This window comes from Aedes aegypti, chromosome 3 (assembly GCF_002204515.2).
Source record: "Aedes aegypti strain LVP_AGWG chromosome 3, AaegL5.0 Primary Assembly, whole genome shotgun sequence".
Lineage (NCBI taxonomy): Eukaryota > Metazoa > Arthropoda > Insecta > Diptera > Culicidae > Aedes > Aedes aegypti.
This window is the reverse complement of record NC_035109.1, coordinates 405,317,779-405,338,849: the sequence shown is the minus strand read 5'-3', so window position 1 is coordinate 405,338,849 and position 21,071 is coordinate 405,317,779. Positions and strand designations below refer to the sequence as shown.

At 39.1% G+C, this 21,071-nt stretch overlaps 2 protein-coding genes across 12 annotated transcripts in view; both read right to left on the bottom strand.

Annotated features, from left to right (window-relative positions):
• Positions 1-5,154, bottom strand: part of LOC5568574 (putative polypeptide N-acetylgalactosaminyltransferase 9) — a 301,552-nt gene extending 296,398 nt beyond the window's left edge. For 3 of the 11 annotated variants that reach the window (XR_002502763.1, XM_021855828.1, XM_021855834.1), the window contains exons 1-2: positions 5,000-5,154; positions 3,282-3,539 (exon numbers count right to left, since the gene is read on the bottom strand). The gene's annotated coding sequence lies outside the window, so the exon portion shown is untranslated. Of the gene's footprint in view, positions 1-3,281; positions 3,751-4,799; positions 4,822-4,967 lie in introns of those variants that run through there. The other 8 variants (XM_021855824.1, XM_021855832.1, XM_021855825.1 and 5 more) reach the window with 6 other exon arrangements.
• A 4,811-nt stretch (positions 5,155-9,965) lies between these two features.
• The window catches only part of LOC5566685 (sodium-dependent serotonin transporter), a 114,422-nt gene continuing 103,316 nt past the window's right edge, over positions 9,966-21,071 (bottom strand). Inside the window, exons 6-8 of the mRNA XM_001651042.2 lie at positions 11,652-11,852; positions 11,418-11,585; positions 9,966-11,355 (exon numbers count right to left, since the gene is read on the bottom strand). Of these exons, the coding sequence (XP_001651092.2) occupies positions 11,275-11,355; positions 11,418-11,585; positions 11,652-11,852 (450 nt within the window). The 3' untranslated portion in view covers positions 9,966-11,274. The remainder of the gene's footprint in view (positions 11,356-11,417; positions 11,586-11,651; positions 11,853-21,071) is intronic.

The following is a 21,071-nucleotide window of genomic DNA, read 5'->3' as shown; positions in this document are numbered from 1 at the left end:
TTGGTGAAATCCTATGGCATGGAATAAATAAATGAAAAATAAACAATCAGGGGAAATATCCAAAGAAGTTATGACAATTTTCAGGACAAGTGTTAAAAGAAATCGTTGGTACCATTCATAGCAGAAACGTAGGATAAATATCCGGAGTTATCTTTAAGAGAATAGTTTTGAAATAAATAGTAAATAATAAAATTCTTTGGATTAGGCTTTCATGAAAATTTGTGCTTTCCAAAATATCTCAAACGTTAAAAACGTAAATAATTTGTACTAACTCATGCCTCTGCTTCAGCTGTTCAATTTTGAACATAAACTCCCGTGCAAAAGTTAGGGTTCACTCCTTTAAAAACATACCAAAGTGTTTTGTCCTTATCTCTGAGATTTCACATTTGATTGAAACATCATCCACCACAAATCTCTGCTGATGAAATTTCCTTACATACAAGAAATTTCTTCACAAATTTCTCAAGGGCTTTCTTCCTCCAGGAATACCACTAGCAAAATCAATCACTACATGAGTTACTCGAAAATCACTCCAGAAATGTAATGAGACTCCAAACATTTCTCCAAAATTTCCCTCATAAATTACTTCATGCAATAAACTTTTCCGAAAGCTCCTCCAGGAACTCTTTTTATCAAGATATTTTGTGGAAATCCCTGGATAAATTCCTGAAGGAACCTCTTGAAAAAATTATGGAGGGAATCCTGTAGGATTCCATGGAGGAATCCCCTTAGAAATCCTGGGGAGAGTCCCTGGCTAAATACCTAAAGAAATTCTTGCAGGACTCTCTGGAGGTAGAGCCGAGAAAATTTTTGGATGAATTTCTGAGGAAATTCCTAGTATAATTCAAGAGGAATCCATGTAGATATTTCGTGGAATAATGTTTGGAGAAATTCCTGAATAAATTTCTAAACGAATCTCTGAAAAAAAAATGCTTGTAGAGATTTTCCTGAAGTTTCTTCAAAAATACCTTTATAAATTTCTGGAGGATTAGCAGAGTGAATTTCTGAAAGCATCAATGAAGAGTTTCCTGGGTATATTGCTGAAGTGATATCTGTAGAACTAGCTGGGTAATTTGCTGAAGGGATCTTTGGAGACATCTCTGGAGGAATTCCAGTAGTAATCCTTGGAGAAATCCCTGAAAGAATCACTGTGCAGGAGGAATCTTTAGAGAAATTCTTGGAATATTGATTGCAGGAATCCATGGAGAAATATCTGTAGATATCCCTGGTGGAATCCATGAAGAAATTTTCCTAGCGGAATCTGTGTAAAAAGTTTCCAAGTGTAATCCCTGGGGAAATTCTTAGGGTAATTTGGGTAATGGGGAAATCTCTGGAGGAATTCCTAAAGAAATACTTGAAAGAATCCAAGGAGAAATTTGTGAAGTAATTTTCTTGTTGAATCCATGGAGGAATCCCTAGATGAATTTCTAGTAGAATCCCAGGAGCGGTCTCTAGAGGAATTTCTGAAGAAATTTCCGTAGTTATTCCTGGATAAATTTCGAGGAAACGATCTGGGGATATCTTCGCATGTATACTTGGAAGAAATCATGGAGAAATTTCATTCTCCTAATAAAAGAAAACTTTGAAGAGATTGTCCTAGTTCCCGAAGAAAGCCTTGGAGACATCTCTGCATGAACCCCTGTAAATATTTTCCTGGAGGAATCCATGCAAGAGTCTTTGAAAGAATTCTAGAGGGATTCTAAAGAAATATCAGGAAAAATCACTTGAAGAATCTCTGTAGGATTTTCTGGAAAAATCTTTGGAAGAATTCTTGGAAAAGTTCCCAGAGAATCGATGTAGAAATTGCTGGAGGAATCCATGAACAAATCACTGGAGGCATTTCTGCATGAACTTCTACAAAATATGTAGAGAAATTCCTAGAATAATCCTCGAGGTATCCCTGGAGGAAATCCTTGCAGAGATTCCTACAGGAATCGCTGAAGGTAGACCTTATCGGAACTAGTCAAAAAAATCGGGTAGCGATCCAATATTTTCCCTGGATGAATCCCTGAAGGAATCTCTGATGAAATCACTAGTGGAATTCCTTTAGAAATCGCTGTATTGACGGAATTCCCAGAGAAATCTCTGAAAGGGCTCTGGTATTTTTTCTATTTCGGGAGGAATTCTTGTGAGAATCTCTGGAGTTTGCATTAAAGAAATTTCTGAAGGTCTTTGAACTGGTCTTTAAATTGCGATTGCGGTCAAAAGTTCTGATTTGTCAGCGATGAAACCTCTATTAAGGTACGAAAACATTATTTATAATTGATTCCAATTCATTATAATTTGAAGTTTCCCAAATTTGGTCGTAACAGAAGTAGTTCCGAGTATTTGGATATATATATATATTTTTTTTTTTTTTTGATGGCCCAAATAACCGTAGCAATAAACGCACCACTATTCAGTAAACCCTAACTAAGGACCGTGGCTTTGAATCCACCTTTTCAAAATTTTCTCACTTCCCAGAGCATAAAGTATGTTCGTACATGCCACATGTTATTCACATGGAAAAATAATCAATAGGTAAAGAAAACTCTCAGTAAATAACTGCAAAAGTAAGAACAATAAACTGAGAAGCAGGCTGTGTCCCTGTGAGGACGTTATGCCAAGAAGAAGAAGAGGATGTCCCAGAGCCTTTCGAAATAGGGGTCAAGTGCCCTTTTGTGCAGGATGGCCATACTTACAAAATATCCAGGGTTTCATATCTTTCATTTGAAGCTAAAAGAAGAAAATCGGTTCAAATGGAAATTTACCGATTGCCGTAAAAATGAGCTTAGTGTGTACAAACTTGGGTAAATGGTAGGAAATCAGAAATAACGAAATTTTTTTTTTTTTTATAAATCCAAAGCTGCAACTCAGACTGAATAGCTTTAAAGTATGAACTTGAGTGTTACTTAAGTATCTTTCTGCTATAAGAAGACTCGGGCCATATCAAGCGTGGAGTCGATTGAACAACCAATGGCCCTTAATGATAAAAAAGGGATAACCAAGGGGCTGCTGTACATCGCCTATTTTGTCATTTTTATTTTCATTTTGAAGTCTTAAAAATTGACAGTTTCTCGAATTATAAATGCCGAGATATCCTTACTGCGATTTTGAGGCCACTTTGATCTCAAGACACTCACAGTACTTCCCTATTTACGCTCCTGAACTAGACACTGTTTGATCAGCGCGATCGCTCTCGTCGTCCATAAATTGAGAAATCATTTCGCAGTCATTAATTAGCATTCACACAAGAGCCTACTGTCCCGCGACGCGAGATCAGCTTTCGAATCGCTTCCTACCTTTTTGTGTTTTTCGAATCAGGTCCGTCTGCTGCAGGTTTCTCTGTTGTTGTCACGGCCTACTCGGTTGACATTTAGCACGTTGCACGTATGTATTTATTCACTAGATTGCAGTAGGCTTCTGGCAGCGGGATATGGGAAGAAGTGCACCGCCTACTCTGATGGGCACGGCATACACGCGAAACAGCACACTGATGTCGGTAGCCAGACTTCGTACGCTCTTCTTGTGCGTAATTTTCTGTGATTTATCGCAGAATGCTGTTGATGTAAATTTGTAATTGATATTCTTCTCTACACTCTCTGTCGATATGCGATGGTATTTTTTGTATTGCGACTATTTCAAATCTCACTAGCAGTGTTGTATGTTTTCACACGTATATTCACAGCTAAGCACGGTCGTTCTACTTCTTTACTTCTTCCTGCGTACACACACTACTGCGACAGACCGATTCCGTTCCGAATTTGTTTACTGGTGGTAGAGGAAAATCGATAACAACATAATTTCTCCCAGAACATTTCGTTCTTCCATCCCACTCGAAACTTATACTCTGTCCACAGAAAACAGACTCTCCTCAGGCGGAGAAAACGGGTTCAGTGATTCCTATCGCCCTACACATGCTTTACCCACTGTTCCTAAATGAATATTGCGTCTCGATTGTGGAGTTTCATTCATCAAAAAACTTTCCTGGGGCTACTTGGATCAGAACTGTCAAACTTCTACTTCCAGCAATCATTCACTTCCAACGCATACCAATAACAAAAATGAGCGAAACCGAAAGGAGCACGAACCGCGGTCTTTTCAAGCTCGAACACAACCACGTTGTACATTGGCAGTCAAAGCCTGCTGTGGGAGTGTTTATTTTCGTTGCACAAAAGGACTATTCCACCCCCACATACACTCACACACACAGCAAGCCATCGGCCCACGAAGGAAGCAGCAAGTCCAATAACCCTAATGAAGGCAATGAAGCAGAGAACAGCGAAATAATCACTGTCCAATGCAATAAAAAACGGCTATCAGCAGCAATTCTTCATTCCATCAAATGCCAAACAAGCGAAGAAAGGAGGTAACGGGTAACATCATTAACAACCTCTTCAGGTTACTTTTTCGATAAAAATCAAACCCGTCTGTGTACTGAGACTCACACACACACACGCTTGCACGCGGGTTTGACCAAATATCAGCAAGAAGTCCAGTGCCAGTGAATCAAAGTTGGCCAAGAATCTGGACATCAGACCAACCAGACGAGAATCAAAAAAAGCAAAGCGAAAGAAGCCGCGAGAGGCTAACGCAATGGGTAAACAAAGAAGAACCAGAAATGTTGGGAGATACTGGGATCTAAAACAGGTAAGCCGCGGTTGAAGCATGCAGTCTCTTCTAAATGCTAGAGCCACCATTCGAGTTGGCCCATTTCAAGTTCAATATTCGATTTTGTACACATAGGGTTTTTTTTTCCTGTATTTCTTCACCGAACGTCTACAGCGTGCGTGTGAAAGAGAAACGAAAAAACGATCTACGTGATTTTGTTACTAAATAGTAGCCACTTTTCTGTCATTTCCTGCACTTTGTACACTTGTTTCTTGTGTTAATTCACACATTCGATCGCTCCATGAGCGATTTCTTCTTCCCGTCGGTTGCTGAGTTTTCCCCTTTCCCAATCGATCAAAGGATGCCGGAAAACCCACCTGATCGAAGCAGGCGACGATAGGAAACTAACCACTTGTGTGTAAGTTTTTTAGTCAACGGAAGAACTTCTTGTGCGGGTGGTTAAGCCAAGAGATGCTGAGAATCCGTCGCGACGCACTGAAAATCGAAACGTTGGCGACCGTGCCGAGAACCCGATTGCGACTGGCATCAACATTCGGTGGGCACAGTGGATAGTATCGACGAGAGAGCTGCTTCTGCTTCTGCTAGATAGAGCTATACTCTTGGATGGAGCTGGAGAGCAATGGTCAGCAGCCAGCCAACAGCGCCACGAAGATACCGCGACTACGAAAGGTTTAGCAACACCAACACCAGGATGGCGTCGTCACCCTCACTCTGCTAGGCAACAAAGCAGGCTGTTTGTGTTGGATAAACAAACAAGTGTAAGCCGTATAAGCCGGCTCCATATCAACTGTGAACCAGTTGTAGCTTTATGGAAGCTTTTAAAGCTTTTTTTTAAGGTAAGTGGGGTGGAGCCCCCTGTCGGTAATGGATGCCGAAGCATGATTTTATCTGTGAAAGCTTTTGTGTGGATATGCAAAGCATGCAATATGCTGGCACGTTCATTGCTTATTGATAGTGGAGGTAAGAAGGTATAATAAGAATTTGTTGAAAGTGTAATTCTCTCAAGTCTATAAACCGCAATGAAGCTTAGAAAAGTTTGGTGAATATATTTTCAAAATAGCAACGAAGAGCAGCACTTCGAACATTGTTTGAAATCATGAAATAATCTTGCCACGTTTTGTTACCCTATGAGAATGGTGCTTGGGATTTTATAAGAATCATACTTAGAATTCTGCTAACAGCACGCAAAGTATTAGTTGAAAATCTGCATAAGAATTTATTAGTATCATACTCCGGAATATGTAAAAATCCTGATCTAGCTTTTGCGAAAATTTTACTCAGAAGTAAGTGAAAACTGTGCTTAATATTTCAAGAATTGTGCCTAGGGTTCCTTCAAAACCTTGCCCAATATTTTGAAATCTTTGAGAATGGAGTCCAGGATTTAAAAAAAATCTGCATGCGATTCTTTTAAAAAATCTTGCCTAGGATTTATTAGTAACCTTACCCAGAATTTCAAATAATTACGTATATAATTCGATAAGATGTTGGATTCAAGGTTATGGAATCCTGTCAAAGACTCTTTGAGAAGTCATTTCCAGGTTCAGTGAAATTATTTGGCCTTTCGGAAATTAGTTTAATTTCGGCTTCATTTATGAAATATTAAATGAAGTAATGGTAGAATTTTTTTGGTTGAAATGCTAACAAAATTAATGCAGTAATGTTTTTTTTTTATATAATTAACCTCAAATTGATCTTTTTTAATTCTGATTTATGTGCAGTTGATGTCAGCAGTGGTCAATATTTAACTGTAAATTTTGATGAATCGAATTAAAATTTGAAATTAAGACTTTAATTTTTTATATCATGCAAATAAAGAATAAAATAATATGTTAATCTGTCCACAGTCCGGGAAGTCTCTCTTCTTCTGCGCTTACGGCAGCCAGTATTTATAGCTCAGAAATCCCGTAGGTAGGAACAAGTAAAAGGTACCAGAGTCATAAGGAATATCACTTGAGAAGGTAACCATAACAGACTAATTAAGATAATAAAGATTCGTAAATAAGTAGATGATTTAGTACTATACCATTTAATTCCACTAGAGTTTGTATGCTCTGACAGATACGCGTATTTCGACCTCAACTGTAAAGCCGTCTTCAGTGTCGTGTACTAGACTCGACCAAGGTATCTAGAAGGAAGATAGTCCAATGTGTCAGATTTTCCATTCCGCCATTTTGGAAGAAAAAAAAGAAACGGTGGAGTGAAAAACAATGTACACAAACCCGCCAGCTAGCCAACTCGCCAGCTGTCACTTTCGCCTTCCCCGCAGCTAACCACACCGCGCACCCACTGACTGCTTGGATCGGTAAACCTGTCACTATAAATACCTTGGACTCGACTTTCGAGTCTAGTACACGACACTGAAGACGGCCTTACAGTTGAGGTCGAAATACGCGTATCTGTCGAAGGATACAAACTCTAGTGGAATTAAATGGTATAGTACTAAATTCGGTTTTTTCATCTACTTATAGGTATTCTACTAAACTGCTCGAAGATTTATTATCATCATTCGTAAATAGTTGTTTATGCAAAGTAATGTAAAATGCAGATTTTTCCAGCATGAGTCGTGTCTTTATCCAACGAGGCTTGGAACGAGTAACTCGTTTTCTCAATGAGAATTCACGACTCCCAAATCGTTACTAACGCCACGAGAGGTCCGATCAGGGCCGTATTTAGAAATTTTAGAAGTTTTATAAATCACAACTAAATTATTTATAATTGAATATTTAAAAAGAACTTGAAGGAACCGATGAAAAAGCGCCAGCTCTTTTGAATCACATCAAAAGATTTGAAATAAATTTAGAAGGCTCAAAAGCAATGTGGGTTAAAAAACTTGCCTGTTATCCTTTGGCTGTATATCTGAATGACAAATTGAGCTTTAAGCAAACTAAAATGTATAAGCAAGGAAACTCAAGTTTGGAGGAGGGCAATATGTGGCAAATGTGTAGGAAGCGCTATAACATTGATTAAGGTAGCGTTTATTTCAAGGTCAGAGAATAGAACTTTCTAATAGAATATCGTGTTGTTCTTATTATTATGAGCCATATTTAGTATCAAGCCAAAAAGCCGAAATGAATTTACCTAATAATTTATACATTTTGAAAAGTACTGAAGTTTATTCAAGATCAAAAATCACTCTTTTCTTTTTTAGCATTGCGAAGGCTCCAGCGATTATTTTGCGACCATTTCATAGGTTCACAGATTCTTCGTAGAAAAGCTACACGCCAGATCTCCTAAAAGCACCCTCGATGCAATGTTGAACAGTAAATTCGAAAGTGTGTCTCCTTGATTCAATCCGTCCAACGCCACGAACGAGATTGACATCTCGTCGGCGATCCGAACACTTGATTTCGAACCATCCAGCGTATCACGTATCAGCCTAATTAGTTTCGCCGGAAAACCATGTTCAGACATTATCTGCCACAGCTCATTTCTTTTCACTGAGTCGTTCGCCGCCTTGAAACCAATAAACAGATGGTGAGTCTGCAAGTTATACTTCCGGAATCTATCTAGGACCATTCGCAAGGTAAATATCTGATCCGTTGTCGAGCTATAGTATTGTGCCGCGTGCCATTGACCGTTGCATAAAATCTCCGCATATCGTTCCGGTTCATGCTATCTTGTGTTTCAACAACCACACTTTCTTCGTGTGGTCTTTTCTTCATGCTGGATTCGCTTGGATTCATCGTGGATTCGCTTTTCTTCGGCTCTCGCAGCCCTGTACCGCTCTTGGTTCTGTCGGGTACCGGCCAAAAGCATACGGCTTCTGGCGCCATTCTTCATGTCTGTCACTCTCTGGCCAGTGCCGCGCCATTGTTGTCACAGCTTCGTGGATAGGGTCCCACAGGCTGTCGACATCTGTCGATTCTTCCCAACTGTTCGTCTAGCTGCTAGCGATACTGCGCAGCTACCCGATCAGTCGACAAGCGTTGGATATTGAAGCGCAGCGTTCTGTTAGCTCTGGAACATTGCTAGAACAAGGCAATGATCCTGACGGAAGGACCCGACATCCATGACATCTGAGAAGTGTCGCCCATCAACCAGCACATGGTTTATTTGGAAGCAGGCATCGGGTGTCACCAGCTGTGTTTGCGGATATTCTTGCATGCGAAGTAGGTACCGCTGATTGCCATCCCTCTAGCAGCATCGAAGGTTACCAGTCGCAGGCCATTATCATTGGTAAGGGAATGAAGGCTTTTCGTTACAATGACGGGTCGGAAGAAATCTTCTTAGGCCTTATCCAGGTTCTCATAGAACTCATCCTTCATGTCATCGGGCTTATCGTTCGTTGGCGCATATATGCTGATCAGTCTGTAGTTGAAGAACTTGCCCTCCATTCTCAACACACAGATTCGATCGCTTACCGGTTTCCACAGAATAATTCGCTTCATCTGCTTCCCAATCACTATGAAGCCAACACCACGTTCTGCTCTGTCGCCACCGCTGTAGTAGATGTGGTACATGAATGAAGTGTTGGCAATGGGATCCACCGCTCGGAATTCACGTTCTCCGGTTTTGGGCTAGCGCAATTTCTGGATAGCTGCCACGTCTACGTAGACATTTCGCATTTTACGAGCCAGGAGTCCAACACGCGCGGATTCATTCAAAGTTCTCACTTTCTTAGATCCGACTTTCCAATCGTTGTATTTATTCGTTGCCGGGTTTGTTGCCGTAAAATCAATCTTGTTTTTTGCCTTTCTTGGTTGGTGAAGATACCTTCAAAGTATTCCAACAGAAATTCCTCCAAGAAAATTTATAATGGATTATTCTAGAAGCTCCCGTTGTTTTTAGAACCAATCTTTCAAGAAATATCCCACAGATTATCCAAAAAATTGCTTCATAAATTCTTCCAAGGATTATTCCACAAAATCTCCTTGGAAATCTTCCAGGACTATAACTTCATCCAGGGATTCCTTATAAAATTCTCCAGTTTTTGAGCTCATGATGGTTTCAATACTGATGTAGACATTTATTTCGTTGTCTGGGTTCTCAATGCTTGCGCTGTCAGCACCATTCAGGTGTTCGTCAAAGTGCTACTTCAACCTTTCGATCACCTCACGTTCATCCTTCGAGATGCTCCCATCCATAACCCTGCACATCTCGGTTTGCGACACGAAGCCTTTACGTGATGCGTTTGGAACTTCCACGTAACTTGAGATCGACACAAAGCCCGATGGTTCTCTGAGATGCATAATTGATGGCTGCTTTCACTGTAGTGCAAAAGTAATCAAGAGTCAAGACGTCGATAATGTTGGAAAAGTGTCGTCCATTAATCAACGAATGTCTGTTGTGCTGATCTCCAGGTGTACCTTATCCAGGAACCTCATGAAATTTCGGATGGAAATACTACAATCATATTTATTCTAAAGGTAGCAAACCAAATGAAAGTCTTCTTTATTGTCTGAAAATTTCAAGCAACAAAACCGTTCCATGAGCACCCTCTTCTTCCTGCTTAAGTACTCATTCCCGAAGTGCTCAAACTGCAAATGGCTGCTTGCAGTGTGAGCTCTCACGTCAGCTAGTATCATTCGAACAACCTCACATCAGAGTTGATTCAGGAACGTTTTCATCCAATTTCAGTAAACAAAACTTACTGAATGCGTTGTACAGGTTTCCTAAAAACTACAAACATTTGATTTCGGTACTGGTCTCGGTCTAAAAGCACATCTTACAAACACTTATTAGCCAGCTAGGCGTCTACTGAACAGACTATCTTTCATAGCTTGATTGTTATAATGGGATTTTCCTTGTTATATTTCTCTCTAGCTTAAAGCTATATAAAAGCTTACTCGTTTATACATTCAATTGGATTTAGTAACGGCTCTCTTTTATTTCTTTCAACAAACTTCTATACATCACTCCTATTCCCAAAAGTTTAACATAATTCCTAGACAATACTTATAATTATGAATATCAACTCGTTGCTTTTGGTAACAGATTCTCTTTTTCTTTTACATTGCTAGCGTAACAAATGCGCATAAACTTCAATAGCTAAATATGAACTTAACTCGAGCGAGGTATTGAATTACTGAGGAATTGAGTCTGGCCAAACCGTCACATATGGCTGTTTGTAACGGTTCGGCCCAACTAAGCTAAACTATGTATAAAACGAAAATAAAAAATATAACAACTCCGTAATTGGCTTTCAATTCTAGGAAAATAGGAAGTCCTTGGGCAAAATCAGTACAGCGTAAAGGTAGATATTTCTCTCTTTGGCAAATGGAATCAAACGAGCCACTCTGTGGCCAGAGGAAACGACAGTTTCTTCGTCCTGAACTCGGAATACAGTCCGCTTAGGTTACCGTTACCACCGTTGTTGTAGCTAGAGTAGTAAGTACTATCAATATCACTAGGCTTCTTGCAGCAGCGTACATCTTGTTCGACACTTAACAACATCTGACCAACTCTAAGCTTATCATCAAAGTTATCATTATCAGTACCACTATCGGAACGACGTACATTACTATCATTATGCTTAGTAGCTTTATTGTAGCTGGAGTAGTAGTTGTAGTAGTTGTTGCAATCAGGGGAACAGCTACAGTTCGTTGGTGAATCGATACGATTAAAGCAATGGTAGCAGCAGTGATGGCCGCTGCAGCAACAGGGATTCATCGACGACGACGACAACGATTGCGGCGGCGGTTTGCCTCGTTTTGCGCAATCATGTCAGACGGCAGTTCCGGAGTAGATCTGTCCGGGCACAGCCGTCGGAATCAACGGTTCCGGTTTGAACGTCTGCCGAAGGCGCTGTTATTAAGAGAAGGATTAAGTGATTATCACAGGTTGGATTGATATGGACAACAACTTACACTTCGGCAACCCCCGTCGCTTTTCATGAATTTGTAGATGACGTACAGCGGAATACATAGCACCGAAGATAGGGTTAGCATCCAACCAGCCGCTACGCTCCATTCCGGATATTTGTACTCTCCCTCCAGCATGGCCTCGTAACCCAGAAGCGAGAATATCAAAATGCACTGCGAATAAAAATACCAATCTTAATCATTCCAGCAAATTACCCACCCTGATGAAGGGTAACTCACAAACAGAAACGTTGGACTGATGTACTTCCAGCAGATGCGCCAGAACAGCGACGGCTTCTTGCCCAGCATCTGTTCGATGTCGGCGGAGAAGTTTTCCACGCCGTAGAACCAGAAGACGCCGGCCGCTTCGACGAAGACCACGAACAGGATCGCTAACCCGGGGCCGTACACGTTGAGAAAGTTGACCAGGTACACACCGCCCTGTGGAAAAAAGTTTGAACCCATTAATCGAAAATAAGAGCATAGCGAGAAGCAGTGTTGCTCAGACTCAATTCCCCGAAAATAACATTTTTTCGAACTACGAAGCCACGAACTACTACAACCATGCTCTATCCTCCATAGATAGAAAGGAGATGGTTAAGCTTGAGTACTGCACACAAAAATCGATCAATTTTGATCCCAGAGAGCCACAATTCAAGTTTCGGTGAAATGAAATGAGTGAGTGAGTGAGTGCGAATCATTTCACCGAAACTTGAATTGCGGCCCACCGAGATCGAAATTGTCGGATCCCATGTACAACACTCAAGCCCACCCACCTCCTCCTCCATCTCAGGAATACAACGCACAGTTATAACAGTTCATGGCTTCACAATTAGAATTTCGGGGAAATGAGTCTGGTCAACACTGGCGAGAAGAACATGAAATTAATTATCTTATTATTATGTGCGCATCGTACCTTCGTGCTGTGCGTACACGAATTCTCTCTGCTCTTGGAAGATTTCTTAAAAACTACCTAAAGCAATAAAACAGTACTTTTCAGTGCTACAATTAAAAACGGTACTTTTCAGTGCTACTAAAACAGTACTTTTCAGTACTATTTTATACTAATTGATCCTTGTTTGGACCCGTGCCTTCGATTTTTAGTTGGACCTGTTGGCGAAAGCTAGCGGTGGTAGAGTAAGGTGGGGCAAAAGTTCGACCTTAGTGGTATAATCAAAGTTACCAGGAAAACAATAGCAGTTGAAAAACAAAAAATATTGAAAAAGATTTTATCTTCAATTGGTTCCATGCAACGAAAGTTTGACCAAAATTACAATATTCACGTCGAAAAACAACAAATATCTAAATCAATTTTTATGATACTTGGATTGAAAGTCTCTTACTTGAATAGCATTCGAACCACCATGACATGTATAAGTTTTGTTTTGAAATGAGCTAGAAATTTAGAAAAGAAACTCTTACCCCACTCGAACTTTTGCCCCACTTTACTCTAATCCTTCTTGGACACCGTCTTGAGAAAAAACCTCTCGAAGGTCACGTCTTCTTTCGCTTATCAATTAAACATGGTATGAACAACAAACAAAAGGAAGGGTGAATCTCTGAATTCACAACTTCCTTCCAAAAAAGAGAGATTTAAAACTGTCACTAAACGTGGCAAGAATGGAAGAAAGGACGTTTCTCCGGAATGCGAACTTTCTTCCAAGGGTGAAATGAATAATTGTGTCGAAATGAGCAATCAGTTCGATGCTCTAGACAAATTTTCCGAACACCAAATCGAAGCAGCCTCTAGCCCAGGCTCTTTGATTCAAATGAGGAAGCAAAGAGTGCCGCCTATCGTGGTCAGTTGTTCCGAATTTGGGGGATTTAGGCAGGAGATCTTGAACTCCATTAGGGGAATCAAGGTTTCCTTCCAAATCGCAAAGAAAGGAGACTGTCGCGTTTTGCCGGAAACTCTTAAAGATCGCGATCTTCTTCTCAAACATCTTGAAGAGAAGAAGCACATTTTTTTTACTTATGACGACAAAACTGAACGTTTGTTCAAAGTTGTCTTGAAAGGTCTCTCAAGTGACTATAAATCACCTGAAGAGATCAAAAATGGAATAAATGATTTACATGGATTTTCCCCAGTCCAAGTAATCATTATGAAAAAGAGAACCCAATCTGGCATGGTTCGGAACGGACTTTCTCAAGAATTTTATTTAGTTCACTTTAACAAAAAGAACTAAATAATATTAAAGCTTTAGAAAAAGCAAAACTCTTGTTTGATGTCCGTGTGACATGGGAACATTTCCAGAAACCTGGAGGAAATCACCAGAACCCCACTCAGTGCCGTCGGTGCCAAAAGTGGGGTCATGGTACAAAAAATTGTCGCATCGATGCTAAATGCATGATTTGCGGAGGTTCTTCTCACGCCAAGGACGTCTGTCCAGTGAAGGAAGATACCACCAAGTTCATATGCTCTAATTGCGGGGCTAATCATAAGTCAAATTTTTGGAATTGCCCTTCACGCAAAAGGGTCATTGAGGCTCGTACCAGGCAGATGAAAGATAATATCCGTTACGATAACGGTCGTTTCCGGAATTTGCCTGGTAGAGTATCGGACAATGCTCATTTTTCAGTTAACGATCGCTTGATCATGAATCATACCCATCAGGAAGATCATAATCATGCTCATTCACAAACTAATTTTAATCCGTCGGGTAGCCGTTCGAATCTTTCAATTTCGAATGTATCTACCCACGGTAAATCCTTTGCCGATATCGTAGCAGGAAATTCGAACTCCTCCCCTGTTCGATCCATGGGTACCCATTCTACTTGTTTCAAATCAAATGGAAAAAACCCTACCGCCACAGGTAACTCCGCTTCTTCGTCTACCGAAAATTCTAATGGGAAATCATCAGATAATGTACCCTTTTCAAGTGACATGTCTGCCTCTGATTTTAATTTTCTAACTGAACAATTGAATCTAATGATTGATACAATGTTCAAAGCCACCACTATGACTGAAGCAGTCCAAGTAGGTGTAAAATTTACAAATCAAATTGTTATTGGATTACGTTTTTCTAATGGATCCAAATAATAATTTAAATATTTTAAATTGGAATTCTCGTTCTCTGAATGGTAAAGAAGACGAGGTGTTTAATTTTCTTACGGTTAATAACGTGCATATAGCAGTTATTACCGAAACGCATTTAAAACCTGGATCTAAACTCAAAAGAGATCCTAACTTTTTTGTTTATCGTAATGATCGACTTGATGGGGCATGTGGGGGAGTTGCAATCATCATTCATAGGCGTATAAAACATCAACTGTTTTCGTCATTTGAAACTAAATTTTTTGAAACTTTAGGTGTTTCTGTTGAAACACAGTTTGGTAAATATACTTTCATAGCTGCCTATTTGCCTTTTCAATGCTCTGGACAGCAAGTTAATTTGCTCCAAACTGACTTGCGTAAATTGACTCGCAATAAGCCAATTTTTTTGTCATTGGTGACTTTAATGCCAAACATCGGTCATGGAATAATTCTCAAAGTAATTCCAACGGCAGAATTTTATTTGATGAGTGCTCTTCAGGATATTTCTCAATCCAATACCCTGATAGCCCCACATGTTTTTCCTCTTCTAGAAATCCATCTACGATTGATTTGGTCTTAACCGACTCTAGTCATCTTTGTAGCCAACTGATTACTCATGCTGATTTTGATTCTGATCATGTCCCTGTTGCATTCCAAATATCCCAAAAAGCGATTCTCAACCCTATCAGCTCCACTTTCAATTATTTTCGAGCCGACTGGAATATATATGAAACATTTATTGACTCTAATCTAGATGTTAATAATCCCTTACAAACAAAACTGGATATTGAAAATGCTCTTGGAGTTTTAACAAATTCCATTGTTGAAGCCAGGAGCAATTCCTGGAACAAAAATATATCATTCATTTATAACAAAAGACGAACGAAGCATTTTTGCTAGTGAATTCTCAGATGTACATGAAAACCAAGAAAATACAGCATGCTTTGTTCTTAATAATGCAAAGAAACGAAAATCTTCTGGTGTTAGCAACCAAAGACAATCTTCCCGGTTGAAAAAATAGATAGTATGAAGATGAAAATGTAAGTTATAGGGTAAAAGCCCCGGTTTTGGCCAGCCTAAGAGAAAATGTCAATAAAAACTGAATGGGAAGCCGTATTTTTACAACAAATATGTCAAATGCTGAAAGCTTGCATATTATATGTGTAAAATATCAAAACTGAGCCAAAACCATTTTTTCGCTTTGAAAATCCCGTTGGTCAATATAGGCCAACGGAACCAGTTTCGGCCAGAGATTTAACTTCGGTTCCTAAATTGGCCAATTGCATTGATTTCTCATGAGAGTGGCCAAATTAGGAGTGCCCTGGCCAAATTAGGTGTATGGGAGTTAAAATTATAGGGAAAATTAATTGTTTTTCTTATGTTTTGAATAAATTTGGACAAGTAAATTAATTTAGCTCTATCATATGAATGTGATCTACTGCACACAAAAGGTCCCAGACAACCAAAATGTAGGTATAACGAAATCACCTGAAGGCGTTATATGTGCAAAATTTCACTTATAAGATGTCGCGAAAAGGCCTTCTACGTACAAAAGTGGAGGCGATATGCGTGCATATATTATGTGATGAATAATAACATACAATGCGAGTGTATAAACTTTCTACCGAATTAACCTGTGAGCTTATGCGACTTAACGTCTGATAACAAATGTTGATTTGACAGCTGCTGCGGATTGATTCGACTTACCTTGTACGAGTGTACGAGACGAAACAAAATGTACAAATGAACTCAGAAAAGAAGTGTTTTATGCGAGGAAACTCATCAATCTGACGAGTTTATCCACGGTGTTTTGCGGGTTTGATGTAATTAGTATCAATAAACGAGTTGTAACGTGAACTTTCATGCGATTTCTGGTTGTCTGGGGTTTCATGCTGATTGGCTATGTAAAACGGTGTATAATCCACTATGGCTACAACTGGCGTATGGCCAAAACCAGTGCTTCTACCCTATACTGAATAATTGAATAAATAAAATTAAAAAAAAAATAACAATAATCTTATTTGTTCCATAGAAAAGAAAGAATCCCTTTTCAGTGTAATGAAAAATTGAGGCAGAAACAATTTTTTTTCAGTTTTTCTTAGCGGTGTAATTTTTCATGAAAAATATCATCCATTCCGACTTATACTTCATTAAAACCAATCCCATATCTTTTTTTCAGATGTTTTAGAAAATTTGCAATTGCTTTGATAAAAATCTTTGTTTTTCCGATGCTTCGATTGAAGTATGGGTTCAGAAAAGGCTTATATGGTTATTTTTCACGAAATTGGCCATTACTCAAAAATGAAAAAAAAAGTACATTTCAAAAATTTCAGCGATTAAAGCCTATGAAATTACCTTCTTAAAAATATATTTTTGAAAATTTTCCACTAATTGGAACATAGTTTTTCCGGCTTTTCTTTACGAATTTTCTCAACGGTGGAAAATTTTGTTTCCAGTTAATATTTGTTTCCAGTTAATATTTTTTTTATTCCTGAGAAAATTTGCTTTCATTTTCATAAAACAAAACTTTGTTTCTACGATGCTTCGTTCTTGAGTTATGATTTTTCAAAGTACGTAGTGTCAGAAGAAAACAAAAAAAAACAACTGAGTTTTCCGGGAAAATAAGCGACCCTGAATTTTTCTCAATTTTTTTTATTCATATGAGCCTTGCCTGTGGAAAAAGTTTCATGAACATCTGAGACCCTTCGGCCCACTTTGTACGGAAATAAAAAAATCCCCAAAACCGTACAACACGCTTGCACCAGAGCGAAAAAAAAGTATGCCACCAAATTTTAGGGAGTCCAGAGAGCAATTCTCTTGGAGAGAGATAAGAACCTATTTACTTTAATAGTCCATTTTACGGGACGTTTTTGAACAGCTGATCGCTTATTTTATGAATGAAATTTTGACAGGAGGCGGTATCGTAACGTGTAAAAGTAACAGCAATATCATCAGTGTTGTCAGTTCATAAAATGGACTATTACAGAAAAGTATAGTCAAGATATAAAAAAAGTATAATTAAGCAAATACCCGTCATCGTTTTGCAGATTTTCTAAACCATTTTTTTTAGCTCAAAATCGAATTTTGCTATCTGAAATGTCGTGAAAATACTATCATATTTTTTTATTATTTCGGCTGATTGCCTGGATTATTGAGCTTTACCCACGAAACACGAGTTCAAGGATCCACATTCAAAAAGGTGTAAGTGACATTTTGGTCGGTTTTGGATTAAATGTACTGAAATATTAAACTGTTTTCAAGCTTTCTAACAGTATTTTAAAGGTGATGTTTCCGTTTGACAGAAAAAATGTCATAGTTAGTCGAAGCCAATTTTCTTTTTCGGCCCCCATACAATGTGTGTGAAGTGAAAAATTGATGATAAACTTCGAAGCTGTTTTTCTCATGAGTAGGTGTTTGTCACTTTAGGGGCCCAGATAGCCGTAGCGGTAAACGCGCAGCTATTCAGCAAGATCAAGCTGAGGGTCGTGGGTTTACATACATCCACTAAAGGAACAGTGTTGTACAAGGATTTATGCAGGTTATACTGTTTTGAAGCTTTTAAATGATTGAAGGATTTACAATTTACCGAATGATTTGTTAAAATCGCATATTTCAGGATCATATCAGCAATTTTTAACTGTTTTTCCTTGGGTGCACCACTAATGGTACATTTGCCCTAATCAAAGGGGTTGGAGATACTCTTTAAAAATAATCGATATGTCCTGAAAACTATAATCAAAAATGTCCTGAAAACGAGAAACAGTTCTTCTCCTTCTTGACATTAACATCCTCACTGGGACAAAGCCTGCTTGCTTATTAACTGAGAGCTTTCTTTGCCAAAGTTGCAATTTTAGCATTCGTATATTTTGTGGGTACGATGATACTCTATGTCCAGGGAAGTCAAGGAAATTTCCATTACGAAAAGATCCTGGGCCGACCGGGAATCGAACCCAGGCACCTTCAGCATGGCTTTGCTTTGTAGCCGCGGACTCTAACCACTCGGTTAAGGAACACTTGAAACTATTTAAATAATTTAATATACCTTTGAAGGAATTTATTGGGAAATACTTTAGACCAACTTCTTAAATAATTTTTAGATTAATTCCTGGACTAAGTCCCTGAAAAATCCGAAAAGTGATGCCTGAAAGAGTTTTAGTATGGCATCTTTCCTGGTTGAATTATCAGAGTAATCCTCGCAACAAAGGCTTCCAAACGTATCTGAAGGTAAATTAATCGTGCAAGCATTCCAGATGAAATCTCAAGTATAATGTTTGAAGCAATTCAACGTGAATCCCTGTTTTTGATTGAATTCCTAGAGGAGGTTATGAAAAATCTAGGCGATTTTTTTCTTTCAGGGAATCACTGAAAAATACTTGTTCAGTAAAATTCCTGGTCAAATGCTTCAACATTTTCTGTAGTGGATCTCCGGAGAAAGGCTTTCATAAAGAGAAGGAGGTTAATAAAGAAATAATTATAATCTCCGAAGAAGTTCATTAAAAATCCATTAACGTATAATAGAGGTTTCCTCAGAAGAACTTAGGCAGCATCCATTTATTACGTACGCTAAAATTGGAAATTTTGTATAAATATATTCACACAACAAACAATGCCTAAAGGGAAAATGACTAGCAACCAATTTGAATTATTATTCATTAAAAACATCTCCGAAGCTTATTTATTCTGCAATAAGATTTGTAGCATTGAAGTTATTTCAAAGCTTCAGATATCTTGATGCTACCTTGTTGATTTTCACAATAAATTGTCTTTCGTATGTCGCAATACCTATTATCAAGAAAGCCATTTAGTTTTCTACAGTACTGTCGACCAAAATCTAAAAAGTATTGTTTGATCCTTTGGCCGTATCGCTTGCTCCTGCGGGGGCGGGTGATGCGGTCAGGATCAATCGTGTTGCGCGTCGCTCGCGTAGCACGGTTGAATTGCGTTAGTAGTTTGTTCTTTAGATAGTTAGATTGATCTTTTAATCGTATCGCTTGCTCTTGTGAGGGCGAGCGATAAATGCTTATTCGGCGTCCAATGCATTTGTCGAATTATATCATGAATTAAGTTCAGTGAATCGCATCACCAAACATTGGTGGCACATTATCCCACTAACCCATCATCCTTTCCATGACAACTGTGGAGATGCAGAGGTGATCTCGGTCTCTAGTAACAATGGTTGTCTAACTAACATTCCTTCCCTTCCCCGATGTCCTTAAGTACGTGACCGGCGCCGTTATTGACTTTTTAAATTTTGATTTCTCGATTTGTGGACATTGAGAATGGTAAGCTAATCCCAAGACCCATTCATTAAATCTTTGTGCAACTTCGATTGCTCTAGTCAATCACGGAGTAGCAACTACAAATTGTACGGTCATATATGCTCATGTGCAGTACTAAGGGACCAAATGTAGTACTAGAAATTGTACCCATTCTGAGCCCGAATACAATATTTATTTCGTCTTTGATCATACTGTTTAGAAATGATCTTCCTTCCTACGGATGCATTGAGGTCACTGGCCACATAGCGGCAGCCGTTATCATCTTATTTGCGCCTTATTTGCGCACTGTTCAAACATCACCACTGAAAAGGAAACTCGTTACTACGAAACGGTAAACCGTGGCTGACAATCGAAGTAAGCGTCACGTTTAAATTAATTCCGTCGATAAGTCTTCCGACAAAACTCCTCCTGACAGGACTCGAACACCGAAAGTCCATCAACGGAGAAGCGGACGGTTGAGGGAAAATCCTTTTCCTCTTCAGAATGCGACCGAGGAAAACCCGGCCACACACTTGAAAGGCCAACACACTTGCGGAAGAATAAAAAGCCGTAGAAATAAATAAAAACTAAACCACCTCTAAGTTGTTTGCTGTCCTGTTGCCGGGGAGCTCTTCCCCAGACCCGGGCTACTTGGATTGATGTACACACCTAGGTGTAGGGTGGGAAAGGCGAGGCCAAAGGAATCAATTCATTTCACCCCCTTCCCCTTCTCCCTGGATTCGTCTGCTCATCATGCGAAAGAAAGGATGTGCTGCTTGGTTAGATTCTCACGGGAGACCGAAGCAAACGATTTGAATTGATAACAGATAATGGGAAACTGGGGCAACCAACGAGATTGTGCGCGACCAGCAGCAGAAGCATCAGCAGCGCACTATGGGTTAAAATTTTGATTTCGCGACAAAATGCCAGGAACTTTCATAATGTGCAAAAATCGACATAAAAGTAATACAAATCCAAGTATACATACATAAATCATGTTTGGATTTATTTTGATGCATTTTAAATTGAATTGGGAATAATTGTAACGATTATACATTTCAGGAAAACAATGTTAATTGTAGTATTTTTCATATGAAATCATTCATATTTCTAAACGAAATATATTGTCGATTTTTAAGGATATCTAAAATAAATTTAAACTACCGTCGACTTTTGTTGTGAAATTTTGATTTCTGGCACAGAGTGCAGCGAGGAAATAGTAGAGAAGATTGCTGTTCCGGACGATGACGATGGAGCAGGATGGACATCTCCTCTAAACGGTGAAACGGATGGCTAAGGGATAAATAATGTTTGCGTTAATTTAATCACTTGGGGCCACTCGGCGGCAAGCAAGAAGCAACAGTTACG